The 18,921-nt window shown below is 44.8% G+C and overlaps 1 protein-coding gene across 1 annotated transcript in view; it reads right to left on the bottom strand.

Moving 5' to 3' along the window:
* The window catches only part of Lmntd1 (lamin tail domain containing 1), a 62,990-nt gene that overhangs the window by 12,715 nt on the left and 31,354 nt on the right, over nt 1-18,921 (bottom strand). Inside the window, exons 6-7 of the mRNA XM_057778989.1 lie at nt 15,549-15,769; nt 14,656-14,828 (exon numbers count right to left, since the gene is read on the bottom strand). Coding sequence (XP_057634972.1) covers nt 14,656-14,828; nt 15,549-15,769 — 394 coding nt within the window. The remainder of the gene's footprint in view (nt 1-14,655; nt 14,829-15,548; nt 15,770-18,921) is intronic.

Here is an 18,921-nt window from a genome sequence, read left to right as displayed (position 1 = left end):
TGTTATATTAATTTTACTATGTTCAAGTTAAAACCTTCCTTTTTATTTAAAAAGAAAAGGGGAAATGGTGTGGGAAGGCTTTCTGTATACATGTTGCATTTACTGGTTATAAAAGAAGCTGCTTTTGGCCAATGGCTTAACATAATACAGTCAGGCTGGAAGAGATATATATAGAGTAGGCAAAGTCAAGGAGAAGTCATGTAGCTGTTACTGGGGACAGACACCTCCGCTGGAGCACACTGAATCTTTGCCAGTAGGTCACAACCTTGTGGTGATGCACAGATTAATGGTGGTGGGTTAGTTTAGGAAATAAGAGATAGTTAGTAATATGTGTAAACTATTGGTCAAATAGTGTGTTTATTGCAGAACCAGGTGGGACAGGAACCTCCACAAACTATCATGTATATGGTCAGTATTTTATTTCAGAATATTTTATTCTGTGATTGTCAAATTTGAAGTTGGTTAAGTCTGTGGAGAAACCGTGGGCCTAGGAGAGATGACTGTACTTGATGGAACTGAAGGTCATATTGTATAAACACAATGGTTACGTATGAACCGGTGTATCAAACCAAAGAGTGGAGAACTGAATAACACTAAGTACAGATTACTTTCATGTCAGAGATGAGATCACATTTAAACCAGAAAAGTAACAAATAAGAAAGCCAATGTCCTAGGCAGATTGCTGTGGTGATGTGTGCTCCAATCTCAGCATGGGAACAGAGACCAGAGTTTCAGGTTGTACTGGCTACACAGTAATTCCAGGCCTGCCTGGGTTACACCAACCAGATAGATGGAACATCCTAGCACAACAGGAAATGCTCCCCGGGCATACCCAACAATCCAGAATTACTAGGTTTTACCAGTGTTTGATCACGAACACTCTCAGGTCTTGGCTGTGAGGGTGACAGGTGGCAGGGAAGTCCACCATAGTGCAGATGCGTCACCAGCAGTGACTTTCTCAGCCATGGACAGCTTCCTGCACCCAGTGAATCAGGATTCTATTTGGCACGGGCTGGTGTAACCTTCCTGAACATTCCCAGGGTTGGGCTATAACCAGGGTCCTAAGGAACTTGCCACAGGCAATAGCATAGATCTAGAAGGAAGGAAGGAAGACATCACTGCCCATTTTCCCGAACACTCTGTCGGCATGAAATAGACCTTGTATGGATTTCTTGTATGTCCTTGCAGTCTGGCCTGAGGATGAGGGCTTTGGACGCCGGAAATCCGTATCTCAGGAAACACAGGGACGCAGCTCCATAGACACTTAGAGGAGGTTCCATCCTTCTATTTCCGTCTTGGAGGGTGACAGCAGTTTTTGGGTAACTGAAGCTGAGATGTTTAGCCCTTTCTTAATTTAACTGGAATGCTCTGAATTGTGTAAGGAAATGGATCATTGATGACATAATTCTCCGTAAGTGGGGTTACACCTGCTCCTCACTAAAGAGCAGACTATAGTATGTGTGCTAGGTAGAAATGTTTTGAGGTAAAAGATGCAGTCATGATGACCCTGGTTATTTTTTCAGGATTATGACTATTAAAGAAACGTGTAAGGAGAGGCTCACCATGCTGCCCTCACACCTCTGCTTTCATTACTTTAAAAAAGTTATAAAATCACAGTCCACATTCTGGAAATCGGTAGAAATGTTATTATCCTCAGACACGGGGTCACATGCTCTTCTTCAAGTGTTCTTAGTTTGATAAGGGGACATGAGCAGATCCCTGGACACCCTGCAGCATCCTCTCAAGGCATTCCCTGTTCCCTCTGACAGGAACCAGCCTTTCCGTTCTGCAGGAAATGCTGGCTTTTCTGTTGTTTAAAACTTCCTGTATAAAGATTCATACATTTTTGTCAAATTGTGTCCATTTCCACCCACCTGGGAACTAGGGTTATAGTTGTGTGGCACCATGCTTGGCTTCACGTGGGTACTAGGGATCCGAATCCAGGTCCTCGTGTTTACACGGCAGGCACTTCACTCATTAAGCTATCTCCCCAGAAACACATGCCTGATACACTGCCAGCCATAGAAACGTGAATTCAGACATTCCAAATTCTTAACACAATACAACAAGCAAGCACCAATGAACAGATGCTAGCCTGAACACATAAGGGAAATTCATATCAAATGTGCAGTTCCTTGTGGAAAATTTCTCAATCCTGAGACAAGTGCCAGATCTAATGACCTGTAACGAGTAATGGCCCAGAGTCCAGATGACGTAAAGTCCCCTAGGCGTGATCTTGGGCTATAGACCTTACACTGATTAGACTTTAAACACATTATTGCTGCATTAGCTGTGACTTCATTTATTTTCTAGCAGTTGGCTCTTACCATGTGGCTCTGCAACCTTCAGAGAGGAAGATGAACTGTTATTACCACAATAACATTGATGCTGACAATGGCAGCAGCTGTACTGTGCACAATTAAAATGAATTCTCACTGCAGAATGCAACATGCATCAAGGCTGATGGGTCAGATGCCTTAAGCAGTATGCAGCATAAAGCCTGCTCAGTAACAAACTGCTGTGGGACTATGGTCTGTACCCTGTCACTTGTATTTTAAATAAACACTGATTGGCCAGTAGCCAGGCAGGAAGTATAGGTGGGGTGACCAAGCAGGAAGTAAATGTGGGGCAACGAGAATTCTGGGAAGAGGGAAGTTTCAGTCTAAAGTTGTCACCCAGACACAGAGAACGCAAGATGTGACTGCCTCACCGAGAAAGGTACCAAGCCACGTGGTTAACACAAACAAGAATAATGGGTTAATGTAAGATGTAAGAATTAGTTAATAAGAAGCCTGAGCTACTAGGCCAATCAGTTTATAATTAATGTAGACCTTGGTGTATTTCTTTGGTACTGAATGGCTACAGGACCAGGTGGGACAGAAACCTCAGTCAACAACAAACTGTGAAAGTTATTGTCTTCCTAATGCACCCAATACCGGACAAGAAGAAACTTGAGGAAGAAGGGACTTAGCTGTGGAAGCAGCATGAGGTGTTCGCGGTCACGTTCGTCAGCAGGCAGGGAGAAGGGAGCAGACAGGAAGAGAGGCTGTCTGGGTCCACCACAAGGATCCCACTTCCTCAAGGGAGGCTCCACCTACGTAAGCTTCCAGGAGTCTCCAGTTGGGACCCAAGTGTTCACGTACAGGAGCCTATGGGGGTTCGGTTCAGTTCGAACCACAATATGCGCATGTTTGCTCTGTCCCCATCCTCAGGGCTGGTTCTCGCTGCTAGGCCTAGTTGCACAAGGACACTGAGGAAGCCGCCCACAGATGTGCCACGATTTCTGATTGGTCTTAATAATAAAACCTTGGAATCAGATGTTAGGGGGCAAAAGCTGAAAGATCAGAGAAGCAGAGCAGCCAGCCACTCGTTCTTGCCTCTACTGAATCCTCAGAGCAAATGGGTATCCTGTCTCTCGGAATCCTCAGACTGAATCCTCAGGCCTCAAGCCCCTGTTTCTTCGCACTTTATTTTCCTCTCTCCTCCCAGCCATATGCCTTTCTGTCTCTACCTCCCTAGTGCTGGGATTAAAGGCCTGTGACTCCCAATTAAAGGTGTGAGCCATCACCTCCAGGCTCTGTTTCTCTTTGAGATTGGATCAATCTAATGTAGCCCAGAGTGGCCTTGAACTCTACAGAGATCTGTCTACCTGTCTCCGCGCTTGGATTAAAGGTGTGTGCCACCACTGCCTGGCCTCTATGGCTAACTAGTGGCTAGCTACACACTCTGATCTTCAGGCAAGCTTTACTTGTTAGATCATGAACAAAATATCACCACACACAGACTTTAACGGCAACACTGGCAAGAAGGCAGGACTTTGGGCTGTGGTTCTCAACTTTCCTAATGCTGCAGCCCTTTATACAGTTCCTCATGCTTTGGAGACCCCAACCATAAAATTATTTCATTGCTACTTCATAACTCCAATTTGCTACTGTTATGCATTGCAATGTAAATATCTGCTATGCAGGAGATCTGATACGGGGCCCCAAAGGTTGGTGACCCACAGGCTGAGAACTGCTGTGCTGTGCCGTGCCGTGCCGTGCTATGCTATGCTACACTATGCTACGCTAGAGGACCATGGATGGGATGCTGCAGGCACATCTGCTTGGGAGTGGCCTCCGCCTTCATTCAGCGATTCTGTGCTCAGCAAACTTCAGGGGTTCTGCCAAGAATGCCTCAGCTGCTTCCTTCTGCTTCCTTCTTTCATTGCAAACGAGTTTTAGGAGAGGGGCTCAGCGCTAAGTGCACTTGTTGCTTCTGCAGAGTTTGTTTCTCAGCAATCCTATCTGGAGGCTCAGAAATGCCTGTGACTCCAGTTCCAGGGCACCAGACCCTCTCCCGACCTCCATAGGCACTACACACATGCATACACATGGCAGACACATACATACACAAATAAAGGAATTAAAAATTCTTAAAAGAATCAAAGCACATTGAAAATGGTGGGAGTTGACGGAAAGCCTGAGCTAATGGGCCAATCAGTTTATAACTAATGTAGACCTCTGATTTTCTTTGGGGCCTGGCGACTGTGGGAACCGGGCAGGACAGAAATCTTGGGCAACAAGAAAATATCAGTAAGCATTCTACCTGTGATGAAAATCTCCATGACCAAACTGAGGGAATTTGTAAAAGTCCAGCCATTAGTGAGGCATATACTTTGGCTGTCTATGCGGGCAATTCCTGAGAGGACAAGTTGGAGAACAAGACTTATCCTACACATGGGCATCACCATCCTTCTGGTGGGGTCCCAGACAGAGAAAAGAAGAAAGCAAAGGTAAGAGAAAGGGAGGGAACAAGGTGGGCACCAGCACTGTTCTCTGTCTGCTTCTCTGTCTGCTCTGACTCCCACTTGTGAGGAGACAGCCACGCCACGCCTGCCAAGCTGCTCTTGCCCCCACAGTCACTGCCAGAGAAACCCTCCCTGAAGTCACTTTTGGTCACAGCAATGAGGAAAGTCAGGCACACGCCATCCACAGCCATCGCTCACCTCCCAGAATCCATCTTTTCCCACCTTTGTATGATTTCTGCGACTCCATCATTGAACTACTCAGTACCACATAAGATTCCAGTATGGTTTTCCCAAGAACAGGCCAGGTAAGTACAGGCAACCAACACGCAGGAACAGAACAACACTCAACACCCAAAATTCATGTCCTAATTCAAATCTCTCTCTCTCTTAAAAGATTTCATTCATGTGTGCATGTGTGCACGCGCATGTGTGTGTGTGCGTGCTTGTGCATATTTGTGCCTGCATGCATGTGAATGTGTATGTGTGTGCGCACATGCTTGTGTGTATGTTTGTGCATGTGTGTGTGCTTGTGACTTCTATTGCCCACTGAGGCCATCAGAAGGTATTGGGTCACCTGGAACTAGCATTACAGGTGGTTGTGATCCTTCCATACAAGTGCTGGGAACTGAACTGTCTCTCTGTTCTGTATTTAGCCACCCTTAAAACATCTGTTAGCTGTGAACCCCTTTGCTCTTCTTACCAGGAGCCCACTATCTGAAGTTAAATCTAGAGTGGCCACAGTTCTGTGGAGGTCATCTGTTTCAGAAGCAACAATCCAACCTAAGGATGGCGTGAACAAGATCATCAGTGTCTCGGTTAACAGCCCTGAAGACATGCTGATAGAGGCAGGCTCCTCCACCTAGCACACGGCTGCATCTAGGACAGCTTTGCCCGCTCATGGTGCCACAGGGGAGATGTTGGCAAACTCATAACCCAAAGATCTCAAGGAGATGCTGTGTCCAGAATTTGTTTATAGTTGGCTGTTCGGAATGTGGGCCGCAACATGGTTCTGTTAGTGGTAGCAGGGGTGGAATTAGTTTTACTCTTGGAAGCCTCGTATCTGGGTGTTTCTGGACCTCTGGGTCTCGCACCTTAAAGGAACAACATTTTACCGATTAGCCATCTGTGCCATAAGGGGAGCCTGGAGACCACTGAGCTACAAACTCCATTAATATTAGTGCCCAGCACATCCTAGTGGGTGGCCGCTCTGACTTACTTGGGAGGCCACTTCCTCCTGTTAAAAAAGTTTCACATTATTAATATTCACCATTGTTATTCACTGAGGTCAATGATGAGCACCTATGGATTCTTTCTCCACCCTTGGCAGAGCACAGTCATTACCTCTCATTACCATATCCACACTTCCTTCCTATCCTTCTGCAGCATAAAATTACAAGTATCTCTGTGTGTGTGTGTGTGTGTGTGTGTGTGTGAGCACACACACTACATGGCGCACGCATAGGCCACAGGTCAGCCTCGGGTGTCATCCTTCAGACACTGTTTATTTCTTGAAGTCAGCTCTCTCATTGCGCTGGGGCTTGCTGGTTGATTGGGCAGCTGCACCAGGAGCTCCACGGCTCCTCCCGTCTCCACTTCTCCAGAGCTGTAAGTCTAAACACCATCACTCTATGCCAGGCCTTAGAAGGTGGGTTCTGAGGTATGGGACTCAGGTCCTTGTGCCTGCAAGAAAAGCACTTTATTGACTGAGCTACCTGCCCAGGCCTTGTCATCACATCGAAAAGGATAGAAAGCTTGCACACCACGACTGTGCAGCCTGAGGACAGTTAACATCATAAACACGATGCAGGTCCCCACACCTCTTCTTTTAGTCACACGTGACTCTCCCAGTTGTTGAGACCATGGTTAAGGTTTTGAGTTTTACGTGCACGGTCTCACCCAGTAGACTTCTTTGGCTGAGACCTTTGGCTCGGAAGGACACTGACAGTGGGTACTGACGCCACTGCAGCGGTTCATTCCCTGCCATCACTGACGTCAAAATGGACTCATCTATTTGATGGATGATGGACTGGATGTCTCCAGCGTCAGGACATTATCAATCAAGACCCAGCTGCCATTATGGTATGTGTCATAACAAATGTGTTTGCAAGCATATAGAGTCACTAAGAAAAGAATTATGGAGTTATGGAGTAATAGCATGTAAGAATTTTCCATTTTCTTGACTTCTACATTTGGGGCTTCTAGCGCAGTACTGAACATCAGTCACGGTAATGAGAATTCTTGCCTCTCTCTAGACTTGCAAGAAACTTGCTTTAGGATTTTGGAATGTTATTTGTCAAGTTGAAATTTTTTAGTTCTTATTTTTAATATTTTTACTCTTATGGATAGGTATTGAACTTTATAAGGTGTATATTTTATATCAATTGAGATCACTAGCTATAATTTTCTCAACATTTTTATGTGACACATGGTTAAATATTATTATTACTATTCTACTATAGAGGTGTGTATGCACCACGTGCATGCCTGCTGTCCTTGAGGGACAGAGGAGGGCAACAAGTCCTCTGGGATGTGGTGGCGCAAATGAATGCAGACGGATTATATAGATATATACAGCTTTAATAAGGAAATAGACTTACAGGACCACAGGTTCCCGCGGAGCACTGGAAAAGCGGAGCAAAAGAAAAAGGGCTGCTGGGCTCAGGCCCGGCAGATTTATCCGTAAACATTAGCCCGAGGCGAACACGCCCCCAATGGGTGGGGCTATGTCCCTACACTGGGACTGGAGTTACAGTCAGTTGTGGAGGGCCATGTGGGTCCTGAGAGTTGAACACGGTTCCTCTGCAAGAGCAGTGAGTGCTCGTAACTGCTGAGCTGTCTCTCCTGCCCCATGATTACGTTTTAAAGGTTAAACCATTTTAAAAATAAACCCAACTTGCCTGTGGTAGTTATTCTAGATAATCTGCACACCAGAAGTGCCTCGCTAGGAAATACATGATGAATGTGCCTTACAATGTCACGACTGTGACACATTGTCCTCTAGTCTGGGCTAAGCTGTCTCACGCATCCTCGTTAACATCTGAGGTTAGCTGCATCTGCCTCAACTGGACTGAAGAGCTAAGAGTCCTTGGAGTAGTACAATACACAGTTCATCCTGGAATGTGGAACTCATCCGTAGGTTTTCTTACTAAGGATGTGCACACATCTGAACTTTTCAGAGGAATTTCATCCTGAAATAGCGATGAGCTCGTCAGCATCTATCAGCTTCTGTCCATGTAAAGTTACAGGGAACAAGAAACAGGACTCTCCTCCTGCACTTCTGGGATACAGTCAAACTCTCTTTAGAGAAGCATAGAAAATAAAAACTGAGGCTGTATATGCTGCACAGTGAGCACGCACACTTGGGATGGTGGAGGACTACAATGGCTGAGCACACACTCATGGGATGGTGGAGGACTACAACGGCTGAGCACACATGGGACGGTGGAGGACTACAATGGCTGAGTACACTCATAGGATTGTGGAGGACTACAATGGCTGAGCACACACTCATGGGATAATGGAGGACTACAACGGCTGAGCACACTCATAGGATTGTGGAGGACTACAACGGCTGAGCACACACACATGGGATGGTGGAGGACTACAAAGACTGAGCACACATGAGATGGTGGAGGACTACAATGGCTGAGCACACATGGGATAATGGCGGATTGAAATAGCTGAGCAAGCACACGTGGGATGGTGGAGGACTGAAAACATTTGACTAGCCCTCTTAAAGCAGCTATAGCACCTGTGTATAAGAACACACATACACACAAACACACACACACACGGCTGCTGTGGTAGATATAGAATGCTCATTTACATTGCTGTAGAACAAGACAATATGAAAATAGAAAATAATATTAAAATAGAGTGATATGGTAATGGGATCAGCTCTACACGTAACACTAGAGTTAGTTCCTTTATGCTGTATTATTATATCACAAAGAGCAGATACGCCTAGTGCAATGCCCCTTCCAGAAGTTAAAAGCAAAGTTGCCATCCTATGCTGGTCTATGGATCCTTATATGTGCAGATAACGTCCAGAAGTAAGGACCAGAGTGGTGTGGTCTGATATGCACTCCAGACTAGAACAAGGACAAAGGCTTTCTGACTGTGGATGTGGCAGTCATCACGACAGAATGTGAGCACCATCCATTGTGAGTGATTAGCGTAGGGTGACTTTTACATCCTATTGCATATTTTCACATCTTCAAAAATCGTGGTTGGTATTAATTAGGCATGGGGTATGTAGACGTTTCTCTAAATTATCCTATTCTTTAGTCTCTAGCTCCTGCACTGTATTTAAGAAACAACTAAAGGCAAAACCACTGTACTCTGCTGAAGTGTCTTTCTTCTGCGACCCAGCAAATGCCTGTTTGTTACAGCAGATAAAGAGCAGGACTTCGAGAAGTGTGGTTGGTCAGCTGGTCTGCCTTCTTTTTGCTGGTTATTGTGTGCGCATGGTAGAAAAGACCCAAAAAACTCTCAGAGGATGAACGCACAAGGTAACTTCCCCTTGAAGAATTCATTATACATTTCTTCTCCTTTTCTGGAGGGGGGGGGGGGTTCAAGACAGGGTTTCTCTGTAGCTTTGGAGCTGCCCTGGAACTAGCTTTTGTAGCCTAGGCTGGCCTCAAACTCACAGAGATCTGCCTGCCTCTGCCTCTGGAGTGCTGGGATTAAAGGTGTGTACCACCACCACCTGGCTTCCTTATAACATGAGTCAGTGACTCAGGAATTTCTTTTCCCAGCTATCCATCTATCATTTAGAACATGCCTGTTGGTGACTGACTTTTGCAATAGAAACCAAAAGAACATTTTGGCTATTCTGAAATAGTTTCTGAGTCACAACAGAAAGCTGCTTCAGGAAAAGTTGAAACTAAATTCATTCGAAAAGCAAGTTATTGAGGGTAATTCATTGGAGAAAACCATATTAGACATCTTGAAACTCTCATGTAAAAATCATGGAATCTGATTAATGGAGATAGGATAATTTAAGATATGAGTTAGCCAGAAATATGCTTAAGCTATTGGCCAAACAGTATTGCAAATAATATGGTTTCTGTGTGGTTATTTTGGGGCTGAGCAGCCGGGAACAAATAAGTGGCTTTTGTACAACAAATTGGCCCCAGGATGCACAGATTAATAGAGATGGGTTAATTTAAGATATGAGTTAGCTATAAATATGCTTAAGCTATTGGCCAAACAGTATTGCAAATAATATGGTTTTTGTGTGATTATTCCGGGCTGGGAAGCTGAGAAAGATCAAATGGTCACCTACTACAAATTGGCACTCCAATGTGTGCTAGCTAAATCCACATAAAATCTGAGAGGGCTTGGACAGGAATTCTAGACACTAAAAAACAAAGTTTAGCCACATTTTTTCCTAAGTGGGCTTTGGTGCTGCTCCTGATTCAGCGTAGTTGGAAAAAAAGAAAAACTACAGCCGGGCGGTGGTGGCGCACGCCTTTAATCCCAGCACTCGGGAGGCAGAGGCAGGCGGATCTCTGTGAGTTCAAGACCAGCCTGGTCTACAAGAGCTAGTTCCAGGATAGGCTCCAAAACCACAGAGAAACCTTGACTCGAAAAAAAAAGAAAAACTACAGAGTTTTGAACCAGCTGCTTCCTGGGCCATGCTGACAGCACAAACTCTGACTCTTTCAGGAGATCAAATATTTAAATGGGGTTTGTGAGCAGAGTGTTACAACTTGCTTAATGGCAACAAAGACCCAATGTGTGCCTGAAAATTGGGCTGTGAATATGGCTTGCGCTAAACAGACCTCCACTGCACTATGTTGGACTGGGCAGAACCAAAAGGCAAAGCTGCCTCAGAAGCACTTAGCATTTTAAGAAGCGCTTCTGGACAGAAAATAATTGCAGATACACAATAGGACAGATTCAGACATAAAAGACCTCTAAACAAGTCACAGTGTGTTTAAAACATGTAATAGGCTTGGGAGAGAGAAGAAAAAGAGGACAGAGACAGTAAATATAATATAAAAGAGTACAGAGAGTCATAGATTAAAGGAATTAAATACTAAATTTGTAGAAAAGTAATAGAGTAAGAAAAATAAGCCACGTAGAGATGGAATATACACAGAGAGTCTGGATTATGTATACTATTGTGTTTTCTTTGAATTTTTTGACTGTTGATGGAGGAAGGTCATTGGTTAACTAATAAAGAAACTGCCTTGGCCCATTTGATTGGCCAGCCTTTAGGTGGGTGGAGTAAACAGAACAAAATGCTGGGAGAAAGAGGAAGTGAGCTCATGCGCCTTAGCTCTCCTCTCTGGGGCAGACACCATGCGCTGTGCTCCAGAGCAGACATGATGAAGCCTGGACCCAGGATGGACGTAGGCTAGAATCTTCCTGGTAAGCGCACCTCAAGGTGCTACACACATGAATAGAAATGGGCCAGGCAGTGTTTAAAAGAATACAGTTTGTGTGTCATTATTTTGGGGCATAAGCTAGCCAGGTGACCAGGAGCTGGGGCGGCAGGAACACAGCTCGCAGCTCCCACTACAGACTGTGAAGGAACTAAGTACAGAAAGACATTTCATTTTATGGGCTGCTAAGCTAAACCAGCATAAAGGTATCTTGACTTCTGAATTTGGGTCTAAGAATAAGTTGCTTCGGAAAAGAGGTTCTACTTTTGCTTCCACAGAAGATGAGAACCTGTGGAATCCTTCCAGACTAATAGGGTTTGAGGGACCAAGACTCCCTGAAATGTCACTGTGAATAACCTCCAAAATATTTTGTCCAACAAAAAGCAGGAAGCAGGTTGGAGAAAACTACTCCCAAATTCCTTAAATGAGTGTTTATAAATGCTTGTTTACATTTAAAGGGGGATATGATCAATACTTTGCATTGGTATGGATCTTGGTTTATTGATATAAATTTAAAGTCAATTCTGTTACATGTACATTCCTGCTCTTTATTAAGGTATTGTGTTTGTGCAACTCATTTAAATATGCAATGTATAATTAAGAAATATAGGTTAATAGATATAATAGTCAAGCTTGTAGTCATGTTATTTAGGTTTTCTAGATATATAGAGGCATATTTCAGTTAGATAGGTATTCTTCAAATCTTTCGGAGACCTTCAGAATATGTCATTTAAAAGTTTTAAGAAGCTAGGACTTTTCGTAACAGTGAGACATATCAACTCCTGGCAGCACCAATAACTTCAAGAGAAATATGGGCACTGAAGAGGCTCCATATGAAGTTTGTTAGCCATTTGGGCAAGGAACTGCTCTTGCCTGGACTTCTTGATATTATGTTGTGTGAATTGGAGATGCAGGACCCACAGAGAAATGACTGCTGAACTTGCCTAAAAATGAGATGGTCCTTCAGGGTTCCTGCTTCATGAAAGAGTCTGCCAGACATTCTGCAATGTTTGTTGTGACTGACAAACTGCCAATAGAAGGAGAACTGTCTTTGAAATTTCCTGCTTCACAGAAAAGTCTGCAGGATACTGTGAGCCAGTAGGCTGATGATGGGAGCCCGCAAAATTACAGAAGAACTTTGGGTGACTGTCCAGGCAGTGAGATGTCCCTGTCAATTTGAGTGTTTTGGAAGTTGCTTACAATGTACTTCCTGTTTATTTAGGTAATATTAGATCCTTCTGTAATATTTGATAAAGTTGAATAATGGATAGTTATGATTATAGTTTTCCTTAGTTATGATAAAAGATAGATATAAATATTGTAACTGTAATTCTTGCTTGATACCTGTTTTGTTATATGTAATTTTACTATGTTCAAGTTAAAACCTTCCTTTTTATTTAAACAGAAAAGGGGAGGTGATGTGGGATTCCCCTCTGTATGCTGTGATTACCATTGATTAATAAAGAACTGTTTGGAGCCTATGGCAGGGCAGAACAAAACTAAGTGGGGAAAACTAAACTGAATTCTGGGAGAAAGAAGGCAAAGTCAGTGAGAAGCCATGGAGCCCTGCCAGAGACAGATGCAGGAACTTTACCCAGTAAGCCACAGCCACATGGAGATACACAGATTAATGGATATGGGTTAATTTAAGATATTAGTTAGCTAGAAATATGCTTAAGCTATTGGCTAAACAGTATTGCAAATAATATGGTTTCTGTGTGATTATTTCGGGGCTGAGCAGCTGGGAACAAACAAGCGGCCTTTGTACAACACAGTCCTAGGAACCACGTTTGTCTCTCTGACAGAGAATCTTTGCTTAAGGAAAACCTTAACAACTCAGATTCAGATCTTATTTCATAGCTGGGGAAGCATGGGCATACAACTAGCATGCAGTTTTATGAAAATGGATTATCACTGATAATATCTACTAATTATTATCAATTATTAGAACCCATTATTCCACTTCTAAAGGGGGCTAGTCATTCTTTCTTCAGGAGGTGCCAGCAACTCTAACACTGTGGCTTTTAGTGTTTAATAGGAAATTCTAGGTTCATGGTTCTTAGAGGTCACAGACAAGGACGAATATCAAGGTTGTGAGCACTGAGCATGGCCATCTGCCCCTCACTGTGGACAGAGATGCCTGTGTATTGTACATTGGGATTCTGCCTAAGAGTTATTTTTAAATGTGTGTCTGCCAAACAAGGCTATAAGCTATGACATCTCCAGATTACAGCCACTGTGTGAAACTATCTCAATACTGGAATCTGGTTCCTTCTTGGTACAGGGTTCTTCAAATTCAGTTCTTCTCAAGAGTTTAGGGGCCTGTGGGGAGCCTCAAATACTCTCAACCAGAAGAAGTCACACAAACACAATTCTGCAGCAAGTATAGAAGGCCCAGGGACTTATGAAAATCCAATCACAGAGTCTGGGTTAAAAATGTCAACTCTGCCAGGCACAGACATGCATGCCAGTAATCCCAGCCCTCAGGAGGCTGAGGCAGGAGGCTCAAGACTTCACGGCTATTTGGGTAGGAGGCCCTATCTCAAAAATCCAAAAAGTAAAACAACAACAACCACCCAGTCTAAGATCCTGTTCAGGACAGAGCCCCTGGGAGAATGAGGACAATAACTTGGGGTCACTGTTGGGCTCTGTTTGGAAGTGGTGGCTATTGGTTTTCTGTCACAGTATAATACACGGGACCACTTTTCATCAGCCTTCAAGAATTACTACAGGAGCTGAGGCTGGAGAACCATCCTAAGTTTACAGACAGTCTAGGAGTGAATTTCAGGGATATACAGAGTGAAATCATTTCTCAAAATAAATACACCCCCTAAACAGACCAGCCACGTGCTGGCCACGTGATCATGACTGATGGGTTCGACAACAGGAAGTTAGCTACTCTACCACAGCCACTGCAAGTGAACAACCTATATACTTGCTCTAAGAGCCTTTGTTATAGAGTTGACGAAGGGTTCCCCCAAAGGATTCTTGTATGGCTTAGTCCCCAGCACTAACCGTGTTTAGAGGTGAGAATCAGAGGGAGAGGATTCGGGGGGACAGGGCAGGATTCAAAATCTGAACAGACTCGAAAGACAGAACTGCAGCAGGTGGGGGCCGGATGGAGGATGGAGCGTCCCTGTGGCTGTATCTTATGCTGGCGGCTTCCAGACACAGCTCCCTTTTGTTTGTGGTTGCCGTGAGGTGAACAGTTCCCCCCACCCCACCCCTTCTGTCATGGTAAAAAGCAGGCAAACCACACAGGCCTCTACCTAGCTCTGCTGAGTCAAAATGAATATCTTCTTCAAACTGTTTCTCTCAGGTAATGGTCGAGTCAAAGAACTCAAACAGTCTGGCACGCGGGGCTGAGTAGTTTTTAATACTTCGCACATGAGCACAAGCTGTCTCCTTGCTCTCTCCTCTCCCCCGCATCTTCATCTCTTCCTCTCTCCTGGCATATGCATGCATTTGGCTTACCTGGGGCTGATTCAGGCTTGGCTGGTTGCAGCTTCAGCTGTGCACCCAACCTGCTCTCGGAAAAGTCTGAGTCCTGTGATTCGATGAGTGAACAGTAGGGATGCGGAGAGGCGTAGGGACTACGGCACCAGGGACTCCGGTTGGGCAAAACGGTTGGCGAGATTTCCTTTTCTCTGCGACAAAAGAAAGACCGATTTGAAATCAAAGGCATTTATTTTAGTATTGGAGGTGTGATGAGAGAGAATGCCCATTTAAGGAACCCAGAAGGGGCTGGAGAGATGGCTCAGCAGTTGCCAACACGGGCCACTCTTCCAGAGAACCTGCTTCCGTTTCAAGCACCCACACGGTGGCTTTTAGCGATCTGTAACTCCCGGAAGTACTCTGCTAGTCTCTGTGGCTACAGGCTATACATACATACGTGCAGGCAAAACACCCATACACATAAGATAGAAGTGAACCATAATAATGTTTAGAAAGAGTATGTCTTTCCTGGATCTGGTAGCCAGGGCATTTATTGTGTCACAGCATTTGGCTAAGGAGGAATGGAATTCTGCAGCTCTGTCCTCAGCTGGCTGGAGGATAAAATTCATTGCATGCTTCTGCTTCCACTGAGCCTGCTAAGCACATGGAGACGCTGCCACCTTCCCAACCTCTCTACAGTTACCTTGCCTCGAACAGCGAGCAGTGCCAAGAGCTTCTTCTTAAGGGGCTCAGGGATCTCATGATTAACCCTTCAGAGCCTGTACGCAGGTATCCGCTCTCTTCACAGTGCCTTTACTGTACTGGAGCCATGGCCCATTGACTGATGATCGTACATGGGCTCCCAGGGTGTCCCACAGGCTCGGGTACTGATGGGAAAGGGCTCAATAAATAGAAAATGAAGTATTCTTTACCTCCTAAGAGCAGGGCAGGTGTGCCCTATCTGGCACTGGGAGGACTCTCTCTTTGCTGACTCTTGTTTTTCCTTATTTATGGAGGACGCAGATGCCGTTGTCCACCCAAACAGATGGCTTTTCACTGTTGGAATCACTACTGAGCATCTCTCAAATTCAATGTCGGTCTCTAACTTCTCCCATGCTTGCTTCCAGTGGATCGGAGTGTACCAGGCGATCGCCTAACAGAAATGAAGAGGGCTCTCAGTATGAAATATCACTGGAGCTCTATGTATCTACGGCCACAGGCCTACTGTGCTGTTATTCAGCTTTGGCTCCGGGTTTCTGTCTGAAGTAGGTTCTGGCTCTCACTCTGCTGTCTAGGTTGAGTTGGCACTTGTTGGGTTACTCAGGCTATTCTAGAAGTCATGGCAATCCTCCTGCTTCAGCCTCCAGAGTGCTGGGATTAAAGATGTGAACTTTACACCTCAGAATATATTTCTAAAAATAAATTTTATTGTCTTTTTAAGTTTTCAACATTAATTACAGAATATATACATTTATACATACATATATATTAAACATATCTGTGACAAGAGCTAGTGAAATTTTGTAGAAAGGAGCTGTGGGCTGCGTTCCCGCCACCCGGCTCCTGGCTGCCTGGCTAGCTTTACACCCGAAAATAACAACACACAAATTGTATTCATTTAAACACTGCTTGGCTCACTATATTAAAACTTGCTGGCTAATTCTCACATCTTGATTAACCCATATCTATTAAGGTGTGTAGCACCACGAGGTGGTGGCTTACTGGGAAGCCTACATCCATCTTGGGTCAGAGCTTCATCACGTCTGCCTTGGAGAGGAGAGGCATGGTGTCTGGTTCACTTCCCTTCTTCTCAGCTTTCTGTTCTGTCTACTCCACCCACCTAATTTTCTGACCTATCAGACCAAGCAGTTTTCTTTATTGATTAACCAATGAAACAACAGATTGACAAATGACCTTCCCACATCAAAATTTACTTTAGAAATTCCCAGATACAATGCCATTTTATTGCTTATATTTCATGTGCCACACATTAGTTCTCCAGACTATTTATGCTCTACATGTTCTTTGGATACACACCAGCAGAGACACTTCCGGGTCAAGTGCAATCCTGCTGTGATTCCTTTAAAGAGCCCTCCTCTGAACTCCCACTGTGAAGAAGGGGTCTGTTCCCTATCTGGAGCTTAAATGCACAACAAGGGCCTGGGAAAGTACCAAAAAGTGCCAGAAAGCCTGCAGTTTTGTAGGCAGCATCATTCTGTTTGATCCCTGCAAATATGAGATTATAGACTGTCATCAGCAATGTGCTATGAGTCTATGGACTTTAAAAACAGGGCAAGACGCTGTCCACTAGTCATGTTGGAGTCATACAGGATTCATGGCCCAGCTACTGTCACTCAGTGTCTGGTGGAACCTCAGGCCTGTCTGCTTCAGTCAGCAGGTACACAGGAATAGATTTCCCAGGAAAACCTTTCTTGTGATTGCAGAGTGAGGACGAGTTTCAACTGAGGTAAGAATAGGGTAATCTTTTTTAAATTTTTTATTTTATTTTTTTAATTTTTTTTTAGAATTGTTTGTTTTTATTAGGGTCTCATTTGGACATAGAATCTTCTCGCCTTCTCATTAAGGGTGCATTTTCTACCTGAGCAATGCCATTGCTTTATCACAGCTGGGTTTTTCTGATGGGATATAACCCAAGGATGGGGAACTGAAGCAGAGGCCATGGAAGAACTCTGCTTATTGGCTCGCTCCCCGTGGCTCCTGCTCAGTCTGCTTTCTTAGTTAGGCAAGGCCTACCTGCCCAGTGTCAGCTCACCCACAGGGAGCTGGGCTCTCCTGCACTATAGGCTGATCGATAGTCACCTTCTCTACTGAAGTCCACTCTTTCGAGATGACTGACTAGCTTGTGTCAAGCTGACATAAACCACCAGGACAAGTACAAAATAATGCAATGCCTGAAGGGAAGAAGAGATTCTCTGGAGGACCATGACAGTTTCTGAAGCAACAGTCGGATGATGGGTATTAATGCTAGTAAGTATCACTGATGCTGGCTCGTGGTCTCAGGGATTTCAGCCCCTTGTGGTGGGTGAGCATGATGGAGTGGCTCCATGGTGATGGGAGGATTTGGCAGAACCCCTTATACCGTGGAAGACCAAGACACAGAAGGCACAGAAGGAAGAAGCCACCTACAGTTCCTCCAGAGAAGACCAACCTCCCAAAAGTTCAAACCCCTCATACAGCGCCCACTACTGGGAGGCAGGTGTCCTGACATTTCACATACCAACCATCACTTTTCTAAAAATTAATTAATTTATTTCACATCCCTATTAAAGACCCCTCCCTCCTCTCCTCCCAATTCCTCCCCACCTCACACCACCCTCCTTCTCCCGCTTATCCTCAGTATTCACTCAGAAAGGGGCAGGTTCCCCAGAGGCATCAGCAAAGCAAAGCAAAGCAAGCTTCCCTAATAGCAAGCACCTCCCTCTGTATTCAGTCTGGACAAGGCAAACCAGCATGAGGAATAGGTTCCCTAGAGCCAGCCAAAGAACCAGGGACAAAACTGCACCCATTGCCAGGAGTCCTGCAAATGGACCCTGGCACAACTGTCACATAAACGCAGAGGGCCTCGGTCAGTCCCATGCACACTCCCTGGTTGTTGGTTCAGACTCTGTGTGATGGAGGAGGGTCATCTGTCTATCTGTTGCTTTCATTGGTTAATTAATAAAGAAACTGCTTGGCCTGATAGGTCAGAACATAGGTGGGTGGAGTAGGCAGAACAGAATACTGGGAAGAAAGGAAGTTGGCCAGATGCCATGGAGCCAGCCGCCAGGTCAGACATGCTGAATCTTTTCCAGTAAACCACCACCTCGTGGTGCTACACACATTATTAGAAATGGGTCAGTCAAGATGTGAGAGTTAGCCAGTAAGAGGCTAGAGCTAACGGGCCAAGCAGTGTTTAAAAGAAAAAAATTTGTGTGTTGTTATTTCGGGTGTAAAGCTAGCATTGCAGAAGCCGGGTGGGACGAAAAGCAGGCCTGCTCGCCTTATCACTACATCTGTGTGTTCCCATGAGCCAGACTAGCCATTTCTGTGGGGTTTCCTTTGATGTCCTTGACTCCAAGGCTCCTAAAATCCCTCCTCACTCTCCTCGACAGGACTACCCAAGCCTAGCCCAATGTTTAGCCATTGGTCTCTGCATGTGCCTCCATCAGTCACTGGATGAAGGGTCTTTGATGACAACCAGGGTTGTCAGCAATCTGATCACAGGGGATGAACCATTCAGGCCATGCACCATCAATGCCAGGAATCGTAGCTGGGGCCATCCTTGTAGACTCGTGGAAGTTTTCC

The sequence above is a fragment of the Chionomys nivalis genome, chromosome 1 (genome assembly GCF_950005125.1).
Source record: "Chionomys nivalis chromosome 1, mChiNiv1.1, whole genome shotgun sequence".
Taxonomy (NCBI): domain Eukaryota; kingdom Metazoa; phylum Chordata; class Mammalia; order Rodentia; family Cricetidae; genus Chionomys; species Chionomys nivalis.
The sequence above is the reverse complement of the archived record's forward strand: the minus strand, read 5'-3'. Positions and strand labels throughout refer to the sequence as shown.